Genomic DNA, 23,681 nt, shown 5'->3' with positions numbered 1-23,681 from the left:
TATGCAACCTGGTAAAGAGAGGAAACGAATTGATTCCACGTCACTGGGAGCAGTGGCCACAGCAATGCAGGAGGAGACGAGTGGTGGTGTGCAAACGTGTAGTGCACGGAGAATTGCCCGCACATTGGACATACCCGTGAGAACGGTGCGTAAAATCATATGAAACATCCTTCTTTGCTATCTATTCAAAACTACCCTTGTGCACAGGTTGCTTTCTGTTGATCTGCCAGCAAGACAGACCTTTGCTTTAGAATTTCTTGTTCGCATGGAAGTGGGCAATGATAGGTCTCTGTTCAATTAAAAACCGATTTTTTACATACTATGTGATATGACCTTGCTGCTGTGGACAGGCTTACGTAGCTAACAATATCACCCCTGTATACCCATCCCCGTCTAACTCTTCCATCATTCTCGACAACCTCTTACTGCAAAAAAAAAAAAAAAAAAAAAAAAAAACAGGAATTCCACAGAGTACCGAAGACGATATTTCAGATATTTAGCTGCCGAGTATTCTTCTACGTTTTTTCCTCTTTTTTTTCGAAGGACTCGCTACAGTTCGAAGAATGGCGTCTGAATCGTCAAAGGAAATATGAGAGCATCCGCAGCCGGAATATATACCAACACTAAGTCAAGAAATATGGACGAACACTGCTGATGGAAACTATGGAATCTACTGATCTGTATTGGCAGCATAGATTTAATCAACGTCAGAATTGAAGATTCTGCAAAATCTGGATCAATGTTTTCAAATTACAAAGGTTTTCCTTCCATAGTTTTGTTAGCTATTTGAGGCGCAGATGGATTATTTATCAACTAACGATGGCAAATATCGCCGCTACGCTTAACGGAGAGTATTGGAAGAAATTTCTGTTGGTAAAACACTGTCAGGCGGCAAGCTCTCGCATCCAGTAACACCTTTGCAGCAATAAGATTACAGATCTCTTATTATTTTGCTATAGATGAAGCTTTTCCTCTCGCAATACATTAATGAGGCCATATTCACGTAAACAATAAGCAAATAAATGGCGCATTTTTTATTAAAAATTATCTAGGGGAAGAATGTCTGTAGAATTTTCTTTAAGTATCTTAGTGCCGAAGTTCCGGGTGCTGGAAACTTCAAAAAACTGTGAAGTGTATAAAATCGATGTTATAGTCCAAGCTGTTTGCGTATACATAAATTATTATAATGATGGTGTACATTCTAAGCCATCTGTGCAGATAAATGTAGATAACCATACTGAGAACTCACATCAAAAACAGAAGACCAACAAAAACCTGCAAGCAACTTCGTGGAATCGAAAATACACCCCTGTACTTTCTTTAATAGCTGGAGTGGAGCAGTGCCTTTTCAGAACAAAGACTGTATGTACCTACACATCGACAGGGTTTGATATTAAATCAATGTTTTACAGAAAATCATATTGCATGCCCGTATTTCTATTTAGCTGTATCTTCTTACTCTTCCCCAAATAAATTAAATGTTTTATTTGTGTGGGCATATTGTGGGCATGTTGTCTGTAGTTGCTTTATAATTTCTGAAGGTATTTTAGTTCTGTCGCGGCAACTACAAGCTATGCGTGTTTCTTTTTTTCGCCATACACGTTTCACTTCATTGAGGTAAAGTATCATCAGTGGTGGTGATTTCTGCTTGGTTTCTCGCCTACATAGGGAAGTGCCGTTTGCTAGCACATCTTTGGTGTCTTTTTTCATTAGACACTGACACTCATAGTCCATTTTTTTTGTTGCTCTGTAGAACTATGCATTTATTTCGTTTTACACAGCACACTTTTTCGCAAGAAGTATAAAAATACACAGTAAACAGTGGTGTACGAAAAAGTGTGCTCTGCAAAACGTAAGAAATCCATAATTCTACACAACAACAAAAAGTTAGACTGCAAGCATCAGTGGCTAATGAAGAAAGACACCAGAGATGTGCTAGCTTACGGCATTCCCCGATGTAGACGAGAAACCAAGAGGAAATTACTACCACTGGTGACACTTTATTTCAATAAAACGAAAATCGTATGGTGAAAAAAACATATCGTCAGTTTGGTAGAAGTTGTGTCATTGAACAATGTGTATTTCATCTTAAGATGCAAGCATAAATGGTATTTGAGTATGATTATTTGTAAGTATTTGCTCAGCTGGAGGTATCATCCTCTCCTCTGGTAATAGTATCCAGCTCGCGTTCAACAGCCTATAAAATCAAGAGCAACGGAATTTTTGGATTGGAACGGGAAATCGCCTGACTTCACGGATAATGTAATAGTTCGCCAAGTGAAGCGACAGATGTCTTCAGTTCTGGACTGACCATAACTAATAACTAGTAAGTAATAAACCACTTTGCCGGCCGGTGTGGCCGTGCGGTTCTAAGCACGTCAGTTTGGAACCGCGTGACCGCTACGGTCGCAGGTTCGAATCCTGCCTCGGGCATGGATGTGTGTGATGTCCTTAGGTTAGTTAGGTTTAAGTAGTTCTAAGTTCTAGGGGACTGATGACCTCAGTAGTTAAGTCCCATAGTGCTCAGAGCCAATAAACCACTTTGGGTGATAAATACAAGATAGCAAAAGCGATTCTTTGAGACAAGAAGTGGTGGTGTTCTCACTTGAGTTGTCGTTTTCATGTGGAGCTCAGCACCCAATAGCCAACACTAATTGAGCAAGACAGTCTATCACTTCTCCGTCCCGATTTGGTTCACAACAGCATGATGAATAATCAAAGAACATGAGAAAATCCGTAAGACCTCGAATCTGTTCATGGCAGTGGTACTCAGCGAGTGAGATGTGTCAGCCTCAGATCCAGCTGCAACCGAGCCCCACATTTAACGGGTGGCGATTGAGAAGATACGGATCAGGACCGCTCTCCTATGTTTTCAGTTGGGTGGCCAGCAACAGTATGGAATGCTTGTAAGGTTGTTGCAGGCAAGCAATTTCAAAGTTTGCATTGAAGGTAGCCGCTGAGACAGTTGCGCGTGCAAATTGAAGCGGCCCGTCAGATACAGTTTGTGTAAGTTGGTGCGTGAAGCGTACTAAACTATTCAGCCTTTCGCTCGAGTTCGACCCTTACTACTGTCCCATGTTCAATATTTGTACCGCACTGTTGTTCGTTTTTAGGGAACCAAACGAAGAACATGTTTGGCCGTTTCAATTTGCGCACACAGTTGCCTGACTGGCTAAATTCAATGCTAATTAATCGGAAACAGCGTAACGTATCGAATTTTTTCTTATGAATTATTACTTATCACATTCTACCCTTCAACCCTCTTACAAGCTTTTCAGACTGTTTATGACCAATCTACATTGCGGATTCCATTCTACCTTAGGATAAATAGAAAGGTCTTTCAATGTTAAGTAGATATCTTTCATTCAGCTGTTCAAGAGTGAATAATCTGATGGGTGATGACTCACGAACATTATATGTTCACTGTTCTTTGTTGAAATTACAGGTGTTCTATCGCGCCGTGTTACTAAGGTAACTGTCGGCTCGATTGTTTTACTTGAACATTTGCTGCCAGGTTAAACTTTTTCTTTAATGTGTATACATTGACCGTACTTATACGGCATTATTTCACTTAATCTGTAGACTACATACGTTTAATTTAGTACTACTATTATTTTCCTTTTCATCTATGATGTTATTCACAGTTGTTATATTTTCAGCAGTTTTCATACTAAAATTAAGTCGTCAGCTGCTCTATCGGAATATTTTACGAACTTCACTGATTTCGAAAGATTAATTTGTCATCTTCGGAAGTTCAATATCGTCTTAGAACACGTAGTTAGCTGCCCTGTCTATAAAGATTTTTTTTAAATTGTTAAATATTCCTCGGCTCTAGCGTCTATAAATTTGCAGCGTTTGTATACTGAATTTACAGCGTGGGACAAACACTGTGCATTTGATAAAAACTGTTTTCTGATGTAAACAACAACAGCAAAGTATCTTTTTCCTTCGTTTTTCAACTTGTGCAAAACACAGCTAAACTTAAATATTCTTTACAAGTTTTAAGAACTCTAAGAGAAAAGTGGGACTCTCATCCAAAGATATTGCAGAAGAGAGTGAGGTGACGAGTGAAACTTAGTCTTTACAACTTCAGAAGTGACCGTTCCCCCGCTTCATCGATAGCAACCGATACTCTGAATTCCTGCAGCACCATGCTCCGCAGAAGAGAAGGGAACAGCAGTAAGGATATTTGTCAAAACGCAGAGTTTCAAGTGGTGTGTCACAGTCGGAGCGATATCACGCGTCGTAGGACATACGCATAGTTCAGTGACTTTACCGTTATTTCTGGAACCATCTCTCACGTAAGAGGATCGAATCGGTGGTGTTCAGCAGGTACGGCGCATTCCCGTAGCACTCATAAATTAAAGAAAATAAGTGCTCTGCAATTGTGTTATTGAAAGTGATTCGTTTTAACGTAATATTTTGATGATTGATAATATAGCCATTGCTTCTCATTTCCTTTCGAAACTTAAGTTATTTATTTAACAGCTGCTAACTAATATTGGTGGTCACGAAATCAACCATGATCTACTGCACCATTGCATAGTTGCGGCAGATACAAATAATCAGATTTTACTCATTAAAGGTCTGTGTATCTTCCAGGCCCTCTATGTCTTTCCTTGTAAAAGATTGTCTTGTTACTTCACTTTACTTCACTTAAATATGCGAAATGAACGTGATTTGCAGTAACATTATACATTACTCTCAAAATAACGTTCATGGACGTTCGCAACAAGACATCTCAAAAGTTGCGTCATCTTCTTCAATGTAACAAGCAGCTACATGTATATTGACACCGAAGTAAATGGGCAATGCAGATTAAAGGATGAATATGTCTTAGATCTCTTGTCGCGTCCAATGAGCTTGTGTATTCAGGTTTCCAACGATTTCCTCTCTCGTAATTATTAAGAGTAAATCATCCTGCTATCGGTCTGCGTGGAATTTTCATGTGCAACTCCCCAAATGATGTCTTCGACACGCCACGAAGTCACGGAACTTCCATACGCCAGAAGAGATTACGTCGACGAATTTGATTGAGTTACATTAGTAGCGATGCTGATACCATTACATAGTGAATTACTCCACTTATTTCTCTCTGACTTTTCAGCATTGACTCCCCCACCCCCCTTTCCACGCACCACTATAGCATCTGTCAACAAAGAAGACTTTGAGATCAGAAAGTGTTAAAACATTTTTAACTGCTGCCGTGGCTATACCTGTTGTGGAACTTGGATACGGGCACTGGGTGCTGGAAGGCTACAGAGAAATAAGCTGTTATCCACCATGTAACGGAACCATCTTCGTTGGTAATGTTCCTGCAACGCAGACATCGAAGTAATCTGTGGTAGCGTGTGTAAGTTCTATGATTCTGTGACATATCGATGACGTAATCGAGCGATTACGTACCAAAGTACCACACGGTACATTATACACTTCTCTTGTCCGCAACTTCTGCTGAAAAGTGGAACGCAAACAAGGTGATGTGGTACCGTGTGGCCCAGGAAGCATGTGGCTCGATCCTACTTTCAAGCGTTAATCATACATTCTGTTTCAGTATCGACTAATCAAAGTTTTTTATGGTGATGGGAAGCGATTAGAGGGGGCGGTAACACAATCATAACGATGTCAGGAGCCCACATTTGAGTTATCAATGGAAATGTAATACGTACGGAAGTGTTTCAAAGAAACATGACCAACTATATGAACTACTGAAATTGAGAGAAAGCAGTGAATAAATAATCAGTGACAAGATTCTCATATTCAATTTATAATGCTAGCTCGAAGATGCCACTACAGGGTTACGTCGAACAAGAGACACAAATATTAGCAATGCGGAACAACAGTGACACACGATGGCGCGTTATCTGGTCCGTAGGCAGTGAAATATCACCTTGCTATGTAGACAGCTGCCAAAGATACTTCTAATCGCGTGAATTAACGTCTCGTGAATAATTAACGTCATACCCATTTCGCTTGAGGCCTCAGAGCCATACTACTGTCGAATAGAGTGAAGTTACCTCTGGGTGAAGTTAACAGGGAAGTTAACACAAAAATTATGTTAAATAAGTACGCATTGGCGATGAAAATTCTTTCATTTAACTTGTTGTATTTGCTTCTCTAAAGTTCTTAATTTGTGACAGTGGCCATTCTGAACTGTTCCCTGAATACTATTCGTTTTCAGGACAGATGTTTCTTTTTTAACTTTTTTAATAGGCTACAACTTTTATTCGTGTGGCAGGCGTAAAGCATCTTCTGTGTCTGGGACCTGTGCGCGTCGTGCATTCACCTTCCACAACGATATCTGAAGCAGTAACAAAAGTAAATCTAGTATCCTTACTTATACATGGACACACAAATAAAACTTTGGGAATTACGGTGAAGTTCGCCGTTTATTCTCGAACGTCCCTTTCATGAACAAACATACGTAAATACAGTAAGAATGTGACCCAAAGAACGCAGCAGCAAGTGATACAGTGGACGAAGCTACAACTGTCTATATCAATTTAGTGTTGGAGTGAGGTAATTAAGGTAATTATTTGCAATACGTTACCCCCTCCCCAACTCATTCGCTAGGTAGTCCCGCTTCGACGTAGACGTTTGTCGTAGCATTATACCAAGTTTCCAACACCCTTGTCACAGAAGGCAGCCGCCTGTGTTTTCCGACTCTTCTCCACAATTACCTGCAGTTCGTTGTCTGTTCTAAAATGTTGTCTTCATAGCCAGCGATCATTTTGAGCAGAGACGAGAGGAAGCCAAGACCGGCTGTACGGTAGATTATCAAACACTTCCCATTGAAAACGCAACAGCGGTGTCCTCATTTCCCTTGCAGCGTATGGCCGAGAACTGTCACGAAGAAGTAAATGCATGACAGGTATTTTACGTGGGGTTGCATGAAATCAGGTGAAACGTCACAGAAGGCACACCAACTTGACTGGAGACACTATGCTGTAGGCGACTTTACGAGTTCACTGTGTGCCCAGGATTTAGAAGAGCGATGTGACGCGATCGACAGGCATACTAGAGAGACTGCCCAAACCTTGGTGCAAATCTTCATCGGATTATCACTGTCTTTTTCCATTTCACGGCCTACCGGACCTTACTGTCCAAACAGCCCTCGCATTAACTGTATGGGTTTCACAAATATGTAACTTTGAAGTCCAAAAATTTGTTAGTTTCACACCATTTGACAGTATCGGCAACATGGTGTGTACTACGATGTGCTCAGTGACTCAAACTACCCGGATGGTACGTACCGACTACTGTAGGTAATCGACATAAATGGGAACGAATGAACTTGATGGATCTTATTTAAAAACAAGTTCTCAGTAAGAGAACAGTCAAATGTCAGGATAGCAACAATGTTCTATTGCTAATCTAAATGGCCTGTCCGTCTGCAAGTGAAGCCTGAAGGCACTCTCCGTAGCCATTAGGTTGGATAAAGTATCACACCTCGGCCGGCTGCTAGGTAATTCTTTCCGTTTAACTTTGTAGTTTTAGACATCGGTTTCGTCATATTTTTTTCGGATGAGGTATACATTATTATCGATTTGGCGCTCACTTTGGTAATTGTATCTCTGTCGATATATCATTTCCACTCGCCACAAAATAAATGAGACAGGCAGACCTAATGTATCCTCTCCGCTGGCAGTGGATGCAAAGAGAGACGCCCTCACGTCTTTGTACTCTATATACAAAGTAACACTGATATTACAAAACATTAGTATGGACGACTTCATTCCATTAAACCTCTTAATTATTTTGTATGTTATCAAGGAAATGAAAAGGAGGAATACCACGCAGGCAAAGGAAAAGCAATACTTCTCCGGCCAGTCTCAGCATCAGTAGCAAAAAAAAAAAAAAAAAAGGCGTTCAGGATCGTCTAGCAGGAATGCTTAATATTCGAGGATAAAACGAGAGTCAGGTGTTCTAGCTAAAACAGGCTGTAAAATTCATGCCTTAAGAGCTATGAAAACTTCTTCAATACTGTGAAACAAATCTCTTCCACTGCGAGCTCTTTGCTTCTCACACTTCTGGAGGAGGTAGTAAGGACCAAACGAAGAATAAAGCTTTTGTAGTGGACATGGGCTCCAAAAGAGCTCTGAGCATTTGTTCACCAGAAAATATGTGTTTCACGTTTGTGAAGAACAAATTCTTGCAGCTCTTAAGGTATGAATTTTAGACTCCATGTTTACTAGATTTTTTTTCGAATGGTCGCTCCTGTCATGTCCCTTAATATTGAACATTCTGCTGCAACACAGTGTGTGGGTATTTCCATTTCTTGTCTGGCCTGAACCGTCTAAGAAGGTATCCCTGCGCTCCTGGTAATCTTCTTCAAGGCAACAAGAAGGCGCTCTAGTGACCATCACCATCTTGTTGTCCACTAGCAATCGGCAAAGACTTTAACCGCGCGCACAGCTTAGAGGTGACCTACTGGGGTTTGGCTGTTTTCATGGAGAATTGTGTGGTATCGCAGCTTGTTTGTGGAAGCTATCGTGGTCGCTCATCGTGTATGTACGATTGATTTTTACATCGCGAGCCGAGCCTTCGACTACTGTGGAGCTGCAACTCAAACCTATCTGTGCAGTAAAGACCATATTTTGAAGATTTTGTTTGGGTATGTCCCTGCTGGTTTGCCTGGTAGACGTGGCCAGGTACATCGTCCCGCCATTCGCTTTGTCCTGGTACAGAAACAATGGTGAGCACCATTTCTTGTGGGTGCAGTGTTGTTCCAGATTCACGAAACAGTACCATCCCTACCCACCTACCTCTGGGTGTTATTTGTTATTTTGTCAGTAAACTGATGAGGATCATTCTGGTGACAGTATTTTGCTGATCTCTGCATCCTGGCGATAAGAACCTGTCTAAATCAAATATTTACATAATTGTAAAGAGTAACAGTTTTGAAACGTCATATGTTCTTTCTAAATTAAAGTTTTAGTGTCTGCTATTTCCAGTATTTAAGTGCCCTATATATTCAGGGTGAAAATAAAAAAAACCGACAAAACACAGGTACGGAATTCCGACTGAAAAAGACGGAAAAACATCCTTATGAATATGTGTCCGGAAATGCAGCGTTGTCACAGTATATGGCGCTGACGAGTGAACCTTACGCCTAACCACGTGCGATGTGCTACTTCTGTGTTGCAGGCTGTGTGGTTGACGCAGTGTTCTATAAGCAGCAGAATGGTGTGGTATTCGTGCCGGGAACAAGCCTAGATGGTGTTTATGTACGGCCAAGCTGATGGACACGTCGAGAGGACAGCACGGCTATACCAAAACAAATACCCTCACAAACACAAACCACACCACACTATATTTTAAGATGTTTTTGGTCTTTTGTGTGGTCATGGGTCCTTTCAGACAGACGAAAGTGCAAGGAGGCGGCGGACTGTGCGTACACCAGATTTGGAGGGCTAGGTCCTACAAGATATTGAGACGAATCATAGTACAGGCGCCAGGAAAGGGGCCCACATTGTATAAGCCAAAGTACGTTTATGTGCATGCACTGTCACCTGTGACGAATGCAAGGATTATCGGCAGTCCTCTTCGGAGCGATTTATTGCCGTTGCACGAACACAGTCGATTTCCAGACATTGCTCATTGGACTTTTTTCTCCATTTAGAGTCAGAAATCCATCCCTGCAGTTTTTCGGTTTAATCGATGTACACCCTCCATATACACGAGCATGTCAAATGGACTGAGTTGTACTCCGTCACGTTTCTGTTGTGGTTCGGGGGTCAGTGCACTGCCTGTCAGTATGTAAATGTAATTTGTGCTCTGTGTTTGTTTTAGAATTCGTCGAGCAACTGTCTGGTAGGTGGGCCGAAGTTGAGCCGTTCCCGTAATTGCCAACTCATGCGCTCTCGGTCTTTCGATTGCCTGGAATTTTGTTTCTCTCAAAGTGGTTTTTAACGCCCTCAGTCTGCTTCAGCAACGTGTACATTACTTTAAATTTTCTGTTTTCTGTGATTACACATATTCGTGAAATAGCGACTCTCTTTGGCTTCTTTATAGCGTGTCTGTAAAGTTTTAAGCACCTTAATACAAAGTTCCTCATCCATACGATTGATACTGGTTCATGCAAAAGTCTGCTTCACAGAGGTGTAGATTGCTTCAGATTTTATACTTTCGGTGATGGTGCGAACTAGTGAGACAACGATCACTTCTGATTGCTTCACAGCTGTGCATGAAACTTTTTATTTTTTTCTAGTAATTTTGTCCACGTAATTTGGTAATTATTTATATTAAATAGATATAATGTTGGTATACTACTATTAATTCTTTTACTTATGTGCGAATACATCCAGCAAATAACTGAGTACGTAGGTTTCAAGTGCTACTCTGAAATGATGAAGTTGGCACAGGAGAGAAATTCGTGCCCCGCCGCATCAAACCTGTGAAAAGACTGATGATCCAAAAATAAAAATATGTATTTTGATATTTATTGATGCTATGGTCGTTCTATCTGCTTCACAGACGTATGTATTACTTACATTGTCAACTACCTGCTGATGTGTATTACAGAAACTATTGTTTGAGAAAATTTTTGATAAAATTTGTGTGCGAACAAGCATTACTTGTTTTTGTAAATGACAAACCGGTGTTTGTAGTAAATAAAGAAGTTATTTTCTGTCAGACTCTTTTTTTATTTTCGCTGAGAAGCTTAATGATCCCAAATCCTATCTCCTACCCAGTTCAATTATACGTTTATAGTGTTACGAGTGGTTTCGTTCGTATAAGGGGCAACCAAAAGTTTCCGTTTTAGGCTACTGCTGCAAAGTATGTGCAATGCAGCGCTACTCCGATGCAGGTGTGTAAAGTATCCACAGGCAGGCAAGGGACTAGTAGGGTATTTGCAGTCTTCTGTCATGCGTACATTATACATCGAAACGTGAACTACGGCGACGTTATTACCAAAAGCGTCCAAAAAGAACCATTTTGGTGTTATTCTTTTCTTGGCTGCCGAAGGACAAACACGGGTAGACATCCGTCGGACAATAGAGACAGTGTATGTGGCAGAAAATCTGTCTAAACCAGCGTTGTGAAATGATACGCTAAATTTCATGTTGCTGCTTTATGATGACCCACGTTCCTGTATCGCAAAAGTCGTAATGCTGAAGTTACGCCAACTCGATTTGGAGACACTCGAGCAGCCACCCTATAGCACTGACCTCTCTCTATGCGATTATCACGTTTTCGATCCCTTAAATAGTCACTAATTCCTGTCGGACGACGTCGTGCAGCAGGCAGTTGCCGACTTCCTCACGCAACAGGACACAGTGTTTTACCAAACAGATATATTCAGGCAAGTCCGTAGGTGGGGTGGTTTTGTCAATGCTCAAGACGTTTTCGCCTCATTGACATTCCGATTCTGGAGTTCACGACCTTCCAGTGGATACTTTCTGATCGCCCCTTACATATCATATACTGGCTGTTTGTCGTATATAATATATAATGTTAAAATCTAAGAATGAGTCTCCCCCGTAAAAAAAAGAAAAAACCTCATCAAAATGTAGATTCATAATGCAGATACCGTTATGCAGAAGAAAAACCCTCTAATCACTAGCCGTGCGTAATGGACGAAATATACGAAGTAAGAAGTGTTAGTAGGATTCACAGAGGAATGGTTGAAGTCGCGTCTGTCGATCCGGTGGTACCTTGGTCGAGTCGCGGCCTGCTGAGGCCACCGCCGCCGCCGCCGGTGGAGGCGCTGGGCGTGGTCACCTGCAGCTCGGCGGCCGAGTCGCTGCGGCCCTTGCCGTTGCTGGAGAAGACGCGCAGCCGGTAGGAGGTGGCGGGCTCCAGCCCGGCCAAGGTGAACTCCGGCGAGGCGCGGCTGGTCACGTTGGCCACCAGGCGTCCGCCGCGGGCCGCCAGCAGCTCCAGTGTGAATTGCTGCGGCGGCAGCCCGCCGTCAGAGCCCCGCATGCACGACACCTGCAGGGACGTCGCAGACCGCGACGACACCCGGCAGTCGCGCGGCGGGTCCGGGGGACCTGCCGGGCAAGCAGGGCACAGTGGAGGACCTCTCAAGTCCCGCTTCTCCTTCACCTAAGAAGAGGGCCTGGAACGTCTTCACACGATCTGTTACACTACAGTAATCACTGAAACATGACACACTCCTCTGTCTTAAAGGACTGGGTGAACCACGTGCCAACGCTGGCTATATCCTCAAAATCAAATGAAACTACGGGGTTGCTGAGACCTTTTCAGGTCTTAAACCTCTGTGAAGTAAACTGCAGACTGAAGTGACAAATGAAAATTTGCACGAAAGCCATGTTTCGAACCCGGGTGTCGTGCCTCACTAGGCAGATGCGCTAACCACTACGCCACCCTGGCATGGTGGGTTTGCACAACTGCACAGACGGCCCTCGCACGCTTCCCTCCCCAATCTAAATTCCCATTCAAGTCTCAGTCCACGTGGCATTCCCGCTAAATTTGAACAACGTTGCAGAGACTGTCCGACTGTATTGGAAAAGTACTTTAGCATCGGGCGAAACGGGGGATGATCAGGTGCAATTCCAATCCAGTTGGGGAGTGTCTGCAGTGCTATTGGATTTTAATGGGAATATCGTGTGGGCTGAATGGGAATTTGGACTGAGAAAGGAGGCATACAAGGGTAGTCCGTGCAGTTCTGAAAACCTACGTGACAGCGTGGCGTAGTGGTTAGCGCAACTGCTTAGTGAGCAAGAGACCCGGCTTCAAATCCCGGCCTTCATACAAATTTTCAGTCATCACTTCTCGTATGCAGAGTGAGTCAGAGTCAGGAGGGAAGGTACATGCTTTGATGGGTGATACAACTGGAGATTCTGAACAAATAACTTCTAATAAACATATGCCCTTTTCTTAACCGTCTCCGGATAAACCAATGAAAACAGCTAGGAACGGGAAAGGTGCAGGTGACGGTAAATTAAGATACTGTTATGGTTTGTTTTATTGTGTACGTTTCCTCACAGAATATGTTCAAACAGTCCACCGGCAACTTCAATGCATGTGGCCGCTCTTGTAGACAGTGTTGTGTCGCCGATCGGAGCTCAGCTTTGCATTCCTGTACCTGGGCACAAGCATGTAAAATACAAGCGAGAAGTTCCTCTCTCGTGTCCACTCTGCACTTGTAGACGTCGCTCTTAAAAGTAATCCAACGAGGTAAGGTCGGGTGACCTTGGTGGCCAAGCAATGATTCCACGGCGACCAATCCGACGACCAGGATGCGTTGTGTTGAGACACTTTGTCACTGGCCGTACGGAATGCGTAGCAGCTCCGTCATGCTGAAAGTACGTAAGAGCTCGTGTTGCCAAAGGGACGTAATCCACGTATTCTGATAACACATTTTGAAGAAACTCAAGATACCGCGTATCAGTAACACGGTTATCTAAAACAAATGGACCGATGAGTTGGTCATCAATAATACAGCACCACATGTTAACTTAGAAACGTCGTTGAAAATTCGTTTCCACAGTACCATGCACATTTTCATTTGAGCATACATGAGAGTTACGCGTGTTGTTGATTCCGTTGCGGGTAAATGTTGACTCATCAGTGAACAGAATACTTGGAATTAATCGCTCATTGGCAATGATCCATTGACAGAATTCTAGCCGGGCGGCAGAATCTCCTTGATTCAGATGTTGTACACACTGCCAATGAAAGGCATACAGTACGTCCTGTGCACTGTGCGTATCACTCGTGTTTGTGGTATACCAACTTGGGCAACAATTCTTCTAGAGTTAGTGTTGCGTTCGACTACTTGAAGAATGTTCTCATCTTCATTAAGAGTTTGTTGTACGGGACGTTTAGAGGCAACATTTACGCTGGGCAGCATACCACTGTCACGCAATCCGTGAAACATCCTGCAAAACACCCTGCTACCCTACACTCTGCGTTTCGAAAACCGTTGTCGTTAGTCTCGCACAGCAGCTCTGGATTTCCCATCAGACAAACCATAGAGAAACACCATCGCAGCATACTCTGCATGTGTGAAGACCCGTAGCATCTTCACAACACAAAACTGTATTCGTTGTTCAGGTAACAACACTGTAGTACCGTGCACTACGACAAGCACTGTCGGACAGAGATTGGAGGTAAACAAATGCACCATGCGCAAGTTAACTGCGTGCTGGCACGGTTAGTAAGAACGCCGCTACACGTTTCCCGTTCCTAGTTGTTTTCATTGGTTTATCTGTAAACGGTTCAGAAAAGTACATATGTGTATTATGAGTCTTTTGTTCGGAATCACCACTAGTATCAACCCTCAAAGCATGTACCTTCCCTCCTGCCTCACCCTGTATACACAACATGTATGCGGGAAACTCTTGTCACGGCATCCATATGGTGGAAATACCCTCTCTGTAAGTGTTGTTAACACTTCCAGTGATATTTAGCAAGACAATTCGAATGCTGACATTGGTGTAAACGTTCATGACAGCATCTCGTCTTATACCAACCATAACGTTCCGGATTACTAACCTAATCGCAAGTAACTGGGTTTAAATATTTAATAGAATCGCAGAAATATGTTTGGATACGCCTAATGGCAATACGTTCGTCGTTTCGATGGGAATGATAAAAAATGACATCTTTGTATTTGTACACTTACGTCTATGCTCTGTGAACAACTGCGGAAAGCATGGCAGAGGATCCTTCCCCTTGTACTATTTATTTGGGAGTCTTCTCACGCAATTCTCGTGTGAAACGGGGGAGGAATGACGACTTTAAGCACTTCCGCGTGTGCTGTAATGATTCTGATCTGAACTTCTCAGTCACTACTTGAGCCAAACGTAGACGGTTATTCTATGCTCATAGATCGCTCAGTACCGTTTCTTGAAATTTGAAAGTGGCCATTCGAAGGGTGGTTGGCCTCTGTCAATCGAGTCTGCCTTCATGCCTTTCAGAATATCTGTGAATCTCTTCCACTGGTAAAAAGAAACCTGTTAACACTCGTGCTCTCCTTCTTTAAATATCCTGTGTCATTTCTATGAGGTATGGTTCTTATGCGTTAGTGCAGTTTTCTTGAATGGATCTCGCAAATGCTTTGTAATTAATCTCCTTTGTATATTAATTACATTTTCCTAACAACGTATCACTATGTCGAAGTCTGCACCATGCTTTAACTACTACTGAGCCTACGTGACCACTTCATTTCATATATTTATAAATTGTTTATATGAGGTAACTGCTGCTAATACGCAGTTGCTAATATCCACACACTCACATGTAAATACTGCTTATAGCATATCAGCAAATTGTGAAGTGGATGACCTCCGAGATGTCTGCGGCTATTCTACTACCTAAAAATGATAAGAATGTATCCTGAAGACGAAACCAAATGTCATTGTAACTTGAGACACGAACACAACATCGGCGGTTAAGTATATGATTAGAATTCCAGTTCCCTGTGACACAATAGTGACCGAACCCCATTAGTCTTATTGGTGATTTAGCATTGTTACAGGCCTGGTGGGGTATACAACGAGTGTGAACTGCGTCAGATGTTGAATGACCAGTCTAAGAATGCGGAAATGCAGTTTACTCATGAGATGCAGCGTTATGAGGTCTTGACACTCTTTGGAAAGGACCTCTCTGTACGTCTTTATTTGATATATGGTTGATTCGTGAAGTAACAAAGCATGTGCCTCACCAGAATTTTGGAAGAATGGGGCGCCTTTCCGGATCACAGCCATCCAGATATGTGTGACATTCTCCTGTGGCAATAACCTGATGTTGGGCAGCATGGGAACGCGAGCGTAGACGTACTCGACGTCAAGATAGCGCTCGACCGCATTTGACCACCATAAGGGAGTATCGCTGTACTGTGCACCAACCACATTCTAGCACATTTGTACCTGCCACCCGAAAACAAGTAACGGACTCCGTAATACATTATGCGTCATCCTGGACCACTGGTCTGAGACTATCAGAAGCCAGACTGGGAATTACCGTCCTACGCGTAGACAGCCATTAACAACACAACACAAACACCTGTATCTGGATTTGTGTGCCCGGTGATGAGTCGTTGTTCTCCGCAACCCCAGATGACTATCGTCGGCTAATAGGACTTCGATCTGTTTAGAGGCCCATTCTCCCATTGTTTTGAAGAGGCACAGACGGTGTTATTTCTGCTATTATGGTGAGGGAAGCCATTGTGTGTGACTTCAGGTCACGTCTGGAAGTGACTGAGGAAACTTGACTGCGCGGGATTAGCCGAGCGGTCAGGGGTGCTGCAGTCATGGACTGTGCGGTTCAAGTCCTCCCTCGGGCATGGGTGTGTGTGTTTGTCCTTAGGATAATTTAGGTTAAGTAGCGTTAAGCTTATGGACTGACGACCTTAGCAGTTAAGTCCCATAAGATTTCACACACCTTTTTTTCTTTTTTTTCTTTTTTTTTTTAGGAGTCTTGACGGTACAACGATATGCCATGAACATCCAGTTTCCTCACGTTTTACCTCTCGTACGGCAGTGTCGTGGTGCCTGTTTTCAACAGGACAATGCTCGTCCACACATAGCACGTGTCTTTTTCAAAAATATCTGCGTGCTTTTGAGGTATTAACGTGGCTAGCAAGATTCCCAGTCCATCCCCAATAGAATAGATTTGGGATCAGCTCGGACGTCAACTGTGTACTAGTCCAGTTATCCAGGATATCAGGGATTAGTTGCAGCAGTTATGGGACAGCTTGCCTTGTCAAAGGATATAACATGTTCGCGGCACTCTTCCCAACCCAATCAGAGCATACATCCACCAAACGGAAAATAACATTATACCGATAAGTGGATTCATATTTTCTAGTTCCTCGTTAATCTTCCTGGATATTGTAATCACTGGAGTAGGAATATATACGCTCAAACCGTGGAGTTTCATTTTGTTTCATTACATCCTTCGTCATGACTCTTTTTTCTCTATTTTCTGCCTGTACATTAACGTACAACGAACCCCAGACTGCAGACTAACCTGCAGGCACCACCTGGAAGACGCAGGGCTGCTGCTGGGCGCCCACTTCGTTGCGGCCCCAGCAGAGCAGCGTCCCGTAGTCGGCGTCGCTGAGGGGCGTGTGCGTTGCGACGCTGCGGCCCGGCTGCGTAGTGACGGCGGCGGGCGCTGTGGCGACCTGGGCGCTGCTGCCCGCTCCGGCGTCGGTGCCGCTGGCGGCCGTGGGAGCTCCGCTGCCGGCGCTGCTGTTGAAGGCCCAGCGGAAGAGCGTAGCCGGCGGCCGCGCGTCCACCTCGCACGGCACTGACACCGGCTCGCGCCGCGCCGCCCCCCACACCGTCTGCTGGCCCGCCGCGCACTCGGGTGCGTCTGCACAGCGCACAGTGGGCGGGCGCTCCGCTGCAGGTTTGGCTAGGTTTCGTTTCGGGAACAGGATGTACACTACTGGCCATTAAAATTGCTACACCAAGAAGAAATGCAGATGATAAATGAGAATACATTGGAGAAATATATTGTACTAGGACTGACATGTGATTACATTTTCACACCATTTGGGTGCATAGATCCTGAGGAAACAGTACCCAGAACAACCACCTCTGGCCGAAATAACGGCCTTGATACGCCGGGGCATTGAGTCAAACAGAGCTTGGATGGCGTGTACACCTACAGCTGCCCATGCAGCTTCAACACGATACCACAGTTCCTCAAGAGTAGTGACTGCCGTGTTGTGACGAGCCAGTTGCTCGGCCACCATTGACCAGACGTTTTCAATTGGTGAGAATCTGGAGAATGTGCTGGCCAGGACAGCAGTCGAACATTTTCCGTATCCAGAAGGGCCCGTACAGGACCTGCAACATGCGGTCGTGCATTATCCTGCTGAAATGTAGGGTTTCACGAGGATCGAATGAAGTGTAGAGCCCCGGGTCGTAACACATCTGAAGTGTAACGTCCACTGTTCAAAGTCTCGTCAATGCGAACAAGAGGTGACCGAGACATGTAACCAATGGCATCCCATACCATTACGCCGGGTGATACGCCAGTATGGCCATGACGAAAACACGCTTCCAATGGGCGTTCACCCCGATGTCACCAAACACGGTTGCGACCATCATGATGCTGTAAACAGAAGCTGGATTCATCCGAAAACATGACGTTTGGCCATTCATGCACCGAGGTTCGTCGTTGAGTACACCATCGCAGGCGCTCCTGTCTGTGATGCAGCGTTAAGGGTAACCGCAGTCATAGTCTCCGAGCTGATAGCCATGCTGCTGCAAACGTCGTCGAACTGTTCTTGCTGATGGTTGTTGTCTTGCAATCGTCCCCATCTGTTGACTCAGGGATCGAGACGTGGCTGCACGATCCGTTACAGCCATTCCGATGAGATGCCTGTCATCTCGACTGCTAGTGATACGAGGCCTTTTGGATCTAGCACGGCGTTCCGTATTACCTTCCTGAACCCACCGATTCCATATTCTGCTAACGACTTGGATCTCGACCAAAGCGATCAGCAATGTGGCGATACGATAAACGGCAATCGCGACAGGCTACAATCCGACCTTTATCAAAGTCGGAAACGTGATGGTACGCATTTCTCCTCCTTACACGAGGCATCACAACAACGTTTCACCAGACAACGCCGATCAACTGGCGTTTCTGTATGAGAAGTCGGTTGGTCATCTTCGTGGTGTAGCAGTTTTAATGGCCAGTAGTGTACCTCAACAAGAGCTTTTCATCTTTGGAAGCAGCATTCTAACGTCAGCGATATCCAGCCTAAAACCTTCAGTATGGTATTAAGCCATTCATTCGGTTATTATCCTGAGAAAGCTCATCTTCATATATTGATAAACGTGGAAGAAAGGCATCACTGAAGTGCAGAACTAAGGAAAAATTTAGGAAAGTTACAGAATATGTCAAACTTATCATCAGCCAGAACATGATTCTGAATTCCACTTTCAGTCCAACAGATAGTTTTAAAGTCCCAGATTAGACTACAGTACGCAATCAATATCTCAGAGTGAGACACTCAAGTTGAGACCATAAAAAAGACAAACATGAAAGTATGAGAGAACAAATAGTTCGAAAATTAAGAACTATGAAGATAGAAACGAACTACAGAATACTTTTTGGCGACTGAAAGGGACACTCGTCAAGGCTAAATATAGAGCCTTTAAATTTGAAGAACTAGATTTCTCCACCAGACTGTGTGTAACATTTCTGCTCACACTACCGGTTTCCGGCATTCCAAACTTTTAAGTGTGTCTTTAGTGACGTATGTCTGCCCCGATAGCTGAGTTGTTAGCGCGGCGGTCCATCACGGCAAGGGGTCCGGGTTCTATTCCCAGCTGGGTCGGAGACTTTCTACGCTCAGGGACTGGGTGTTGTGTTGTCCTCATTATCATTTTATCACATCAGTTTAAGACAACGGGAAACCACCACTGGGATCACTTCCCTAGACGCTCATGCGGTGGACCTCTCTGACGAGACCTGCCGTAAAGCAGAACACAAAGTTTTTTTTAGTAACATATGTGCCTACATCGTTGTCGTTAATTTAAAAATTGCGTGCCTTGTATACAGCCGTCAAACGTCCTCTTTTCGTAATATTTACTATTTCTTATTTCCACATCGCAAAATGAGGACGTTCGACAACTGTGCTTTGCGCAATTTTTAAATTAGCCACATTATGTTACTAGAAACACATTTGGAAACGGCAATGCTCGAAACGGGTAGTGTAAAAAATAAAATTAAAAAAATAAATGAATATGCACGGTATGGTAGAAGAAGGTGGTTCTTCAAATACATTGAGGCTGTGGAGCCTACAAGAAAGAAAATATTTGGTCATTCGTGGTTTGTGGAGGCCTTGCCTCCACCCAAATATTTTTCGTAGTAGTCCTAAAGGTTGGTCCAGACATTAGCCATTCACTCGATTCATGAAGTTACAAATTTTCACCTGTCACACCACTACTCTGGACTCTGTTTTCATATATAATAAACGACTCTTTCTAACACTGTAATGCAAGGCAGTGTACTTTGATCGTGGAAAATGGATTAGCAGAAGAAGTAGCTGCTACTGGTCGGTTGACCAAAAAGAGTTACATGACCATGATGAGCTTGACAAATGAGGAAAGTAAAATCTTCTATCAGAGCCAGCAGGATTTAAATAACTTTTCCTTCGACTGTTACGAGCAGCTCAGTTTCCTTTATCGAGCACTAGCAGCAGAGTTCCTGGAGAACAGGTAGTTTTGATAAATTGTATGCATACAACGAGTGAGCAGAATAGCATCATTAGTATGGTATCAATCGGAACATATTGGTGGACATGGAAATAGCCAAGGATCGTCGGAATCCAATTTCACTGTCGTGATTTCCTTGCTGGTTGTGGAATGGATGAGATGATGGTAATAAATAACTTGCCCATATCATTTTATTGTTCTTGAGCCCGGCGGTGTTGCTGGCGTCGCCTTTCGTATTCCTGGCGCCAGTAGCTCGATCTGTCCTGTGATGTCCCTTCGGTTTGAGGCCACTAAGGTCTTTGATCGAGGTTGTTGATGGGGACGGGGCGTGTTGTGGGATGGCGAATTGGCGAGTGGTAACGGACAAGGAGGACGGTGTGAGAGGTCCATCTTTTTTTTATCTCATTTTGTCGCTTTTGTTCGTTGCATCTGCTCGGGGCGGATGTCGTAAGACATTCGTTTAAGTTCGTTGTTGATCGATTAACTCAGTTTTTTTTTATTACCGAGGGCAGCTAATCCTCTGACCGAAAACGCTGAGATATTGTGCCGGCTCCACCCGGCGAGTGAGGCGAGCGCTTGTGCAAGCGTCTTGGGCACGGAGTGCGGTGGGTGTTTGCTGGGCGCATTTGTGGGTAGATTTGAATCCGTGGCTGAATCTGAGAGCCGTCTTCGCGCGTAGCCTGGCCAGCCAGTTAATAATGGCTGGTGACAGTGGTCACATCGTTGCTCTGCAGCTTTTGCCCTGTGGATGCCGCATGATTTGTTGAATTGTCGGTTTGGTCGGAGGATATTAAAATAGCGTAAGGAGCCGTTGATGCCAAGACATATACCCGCTTATTCAATGGAGACCGTTCATTTATGTTGCGGTGATTGGTTTGGTGTCTCACCACAAATCTGCTATTATATGTTTTAGCTCAGTGTCGTCACCATAGTTGGTGGCAGTTTTCCGTACACACGCTCCGGTCGGCGAAATTGTGAGTGGCATGCAGTTCTCATTTTGTTGCATCGTTGCTGCTCCTACAAGCTTCTTGGCCTTGCAGTTTTGGCGAGTGCTCACTATCGGTTGGAGAAATCGTCTTATAGTGAAGAGAGGTGCTATTTTATGTGCACTGATGAAGAAGAATTCTGTGGAAGCAGCTGGGCAGGAGACACTGCAAAATAACTACGGACTTCTTGTGGTGGGGCTTCTTCACCGTCAACAGACGCGGAACGAGGTCAATGTTGCCTGTGTATGACGCCACGCCCTAGTATACAGTGCACGCCACATCAGTTGTTTCGGAGTTGTCGCATTATATTGCTGTTATTCTGTGCCTGGCTTGAGGCTAATGGAAAGCTGTGAGTCGTTCATTCTCTCTCTCTCTCTCTCTCTCTCTCTCTCTCTCTCTCTCTCTCTCTGTGTGTGTGTGTGTGTGTGTGTGTGTGTGTGTGTGTGTGTGTGAGCGTGTGTGTTCATTGCTATAAGTGTCCTATAGTGACGTTTTACAATCCTATGGCGGAACGTGATTACTGATTTTACGTATGTGTGCTGGTCGTGGAAGATTGTACATGGTACTCTTGTTTAGAATTGTCTTTTTTTTTTCGACTGCACGGTGGAAAAAGCGGAGGGTTGCGCCATTAGCAACAGTAGCTGTGAAAGAATTACACGCCGTTTGTATTCCCTTGAAATATACCAATATACCAGGAATTGTTTGCCACATTCAGTGTGAGCAAAGAACTGATGACTTCTAATTTGATAAAGAGCAATTGGCGTGGTCTTTTGATACTATTTGCCAGTAAATTAATTTAAAAGTACGTCTGTAAGAAATTTTCTTGGGCCAATAAAGCTGATGTGAATGCACCACGCTCCCTTATGATAGTGGACTGATCAGTTATCTAATATAAGTGGTGTCTACGGAGAATTAGCACTGTTAAGCGGTTCAAAAGGGTCTGAGCACTATGGGACTTAACATCTATGGTCATCAGTCCCATAGAACTTAGAACTACTTAATCCTAACTAACCTAAGGACATCACACAACACCCAGTCATCACGAGGCAGAGAAAATCCCCGACCCCGCCGGGAATCGAACCTGGGAACCCGGGCGCGGGAAATGAGAACGCTACCGCGCGACCACGAGCTGGGGACCACTGTTAAGCGAGTTTATTTCAGAGCGTATCTAAAGGGCGTGTTAAGCTATTTAAGCTCTACGGCACGAAAAATGACTAGTTTGATCTGATGATTTGACGTATAGAGAGCACAGAGCGTAATGGTGTTCCGTTAAAGCGGCGAATTGGGCACTAGTAGTTATGTTTTGCGTTGTCCTGTGTTGATTGGTGACCAGAGATTCATTAGCTGTTAGATGTGGTGTAAATTGTTATTGTGGGGTGGTTCTCGTCGACGAGACTGAACTGGTTAAAATTGGAATTCATTTGTCGTTGAATGTTTGAAGGTGGAAACCTGTGGAAAAAAAGCCAAATTTTGATATTTTTTTCCGGTGGAGAAATGTAGCTGGTAAGTTCTGTGTCCTTTGTACCCCGCTCCCCCCCTCTTCCTCCTTCCAGAGACCGTAGAAGGCTAAAAGCAAAGTAGATACTCAACAAATACATGGCGCTCTTGTATGAAGTTCTAGCAAGCTGATGTTCATTGATACGGTGGTATGGAATTCATCAGCAACTTAGGATGTTAAGTGAAATGGCTTGGGGTAGTAGAGGCGTAGTTATATTACAGCAGTGATACCATTTATTAACAACGCTACTATCGAACAGTCACTGAAATATAACGTAAAATTTTTCCAAATCAATTATTTTAAAAGTGCACAGTAACTATAAATAACGTAATAATGATTCTAAATCTATAATAATAATAATAATAACAACTAAAAAAATAATACAAAAAAATACTCTGTGACAAGAGTAGCATTACCAGTGTACCCTGACAATAGAGCTAAATCGCTCTTCAACGTATCTTATAAAATCTCACAATTATTAATGAGTTCTGGCTCAGTCTTACTAGAAACCCTCTTTTCGAGAATAATCAACAAGTTAATACTAAAATCCTAACCTAAGCGGCGTACATAAAATCATAAATAATATTTAATTAGACAGAATAAATACACTATGTGATCAAAAGTATCCGGACACCGCCAAAAGCACACGTTTTTCACGTTAGGTGCATTGTGCTGTCACCTTCTGCCAGGTACTCCATAACAGTGACTTCCATAGTCATTAGACATCGTGAGACAGCAGAATGGGGAGCTCTGCGGAACTCACGGACTTCGAACGTAGTCAGGTGATTGTGTGTCAATTGTGTCACACGTATGTACGAGAGATTTCCACACTTTAAACACCCCTACGTCCACTGTTTCCGATGTGATACTGAAGTGGAAACGTGAAGGAACACGTACAGCACAAAAGCGCACAGGAAAACTTCATCTGTTGACTGAAAGAGACTGCCGACAGTTGAAGAGGGTCGTAACGTGTAATAGGCAGACATCTATCCAGACCATCACACAGGAATTCCAAACTGCATCAGGATCCACTACAAGTACAAT

The 23,681-nt window shown here is 43.7% G+C and overlaps 1 protein-coding gene across 1 annotated transcript in view; it reads right to left on the bottom strand.

The window, feature by feature from the left end:
* The window catches only part of LOC124595497 (nephrin-like), a 720,042-nt gene that overhangs the window by 117,142 nt on the left and 579,219 nt on the right, over window positions 1-23,681 (bottom strand). Inside the window, exons 10-11 of the mRNA XM_047134264.1 lie at window positions 16,945-17,292; window positions 11,658-11,996 (exon numbers count right to left, since the gene is read on the bottom strand). Of these exons, the coding sequence (XP_046990220.1) occupies window positions 11,658-11,996; window positions 16,945-17,292 (687 nt within the window). The remainder of the gene's footprint in view (window positions 1-11,657; window positions 11,997-16,944; window positions 17,293-23,681) is intronic.

Source organism: Schistocerca americana, chromosome 1, assembly GCF_021461395.2.
Source record: "Schistocerca americana isolate TAMUIC-IGC-003095 chromosome 1, iqSchAmer2.1, whole genome shotgun sequence".
Taxonomy (NCBI): domain Eukaryota; kingdom Metazoa; phylum Arthropoda; class Insecta; order Orthoptera; family Acrididae; genus Schistocerca; species Schistocerca americana.
This window is presented reverse-complemented; position numbering and strand designations above follow the sequence as displayed.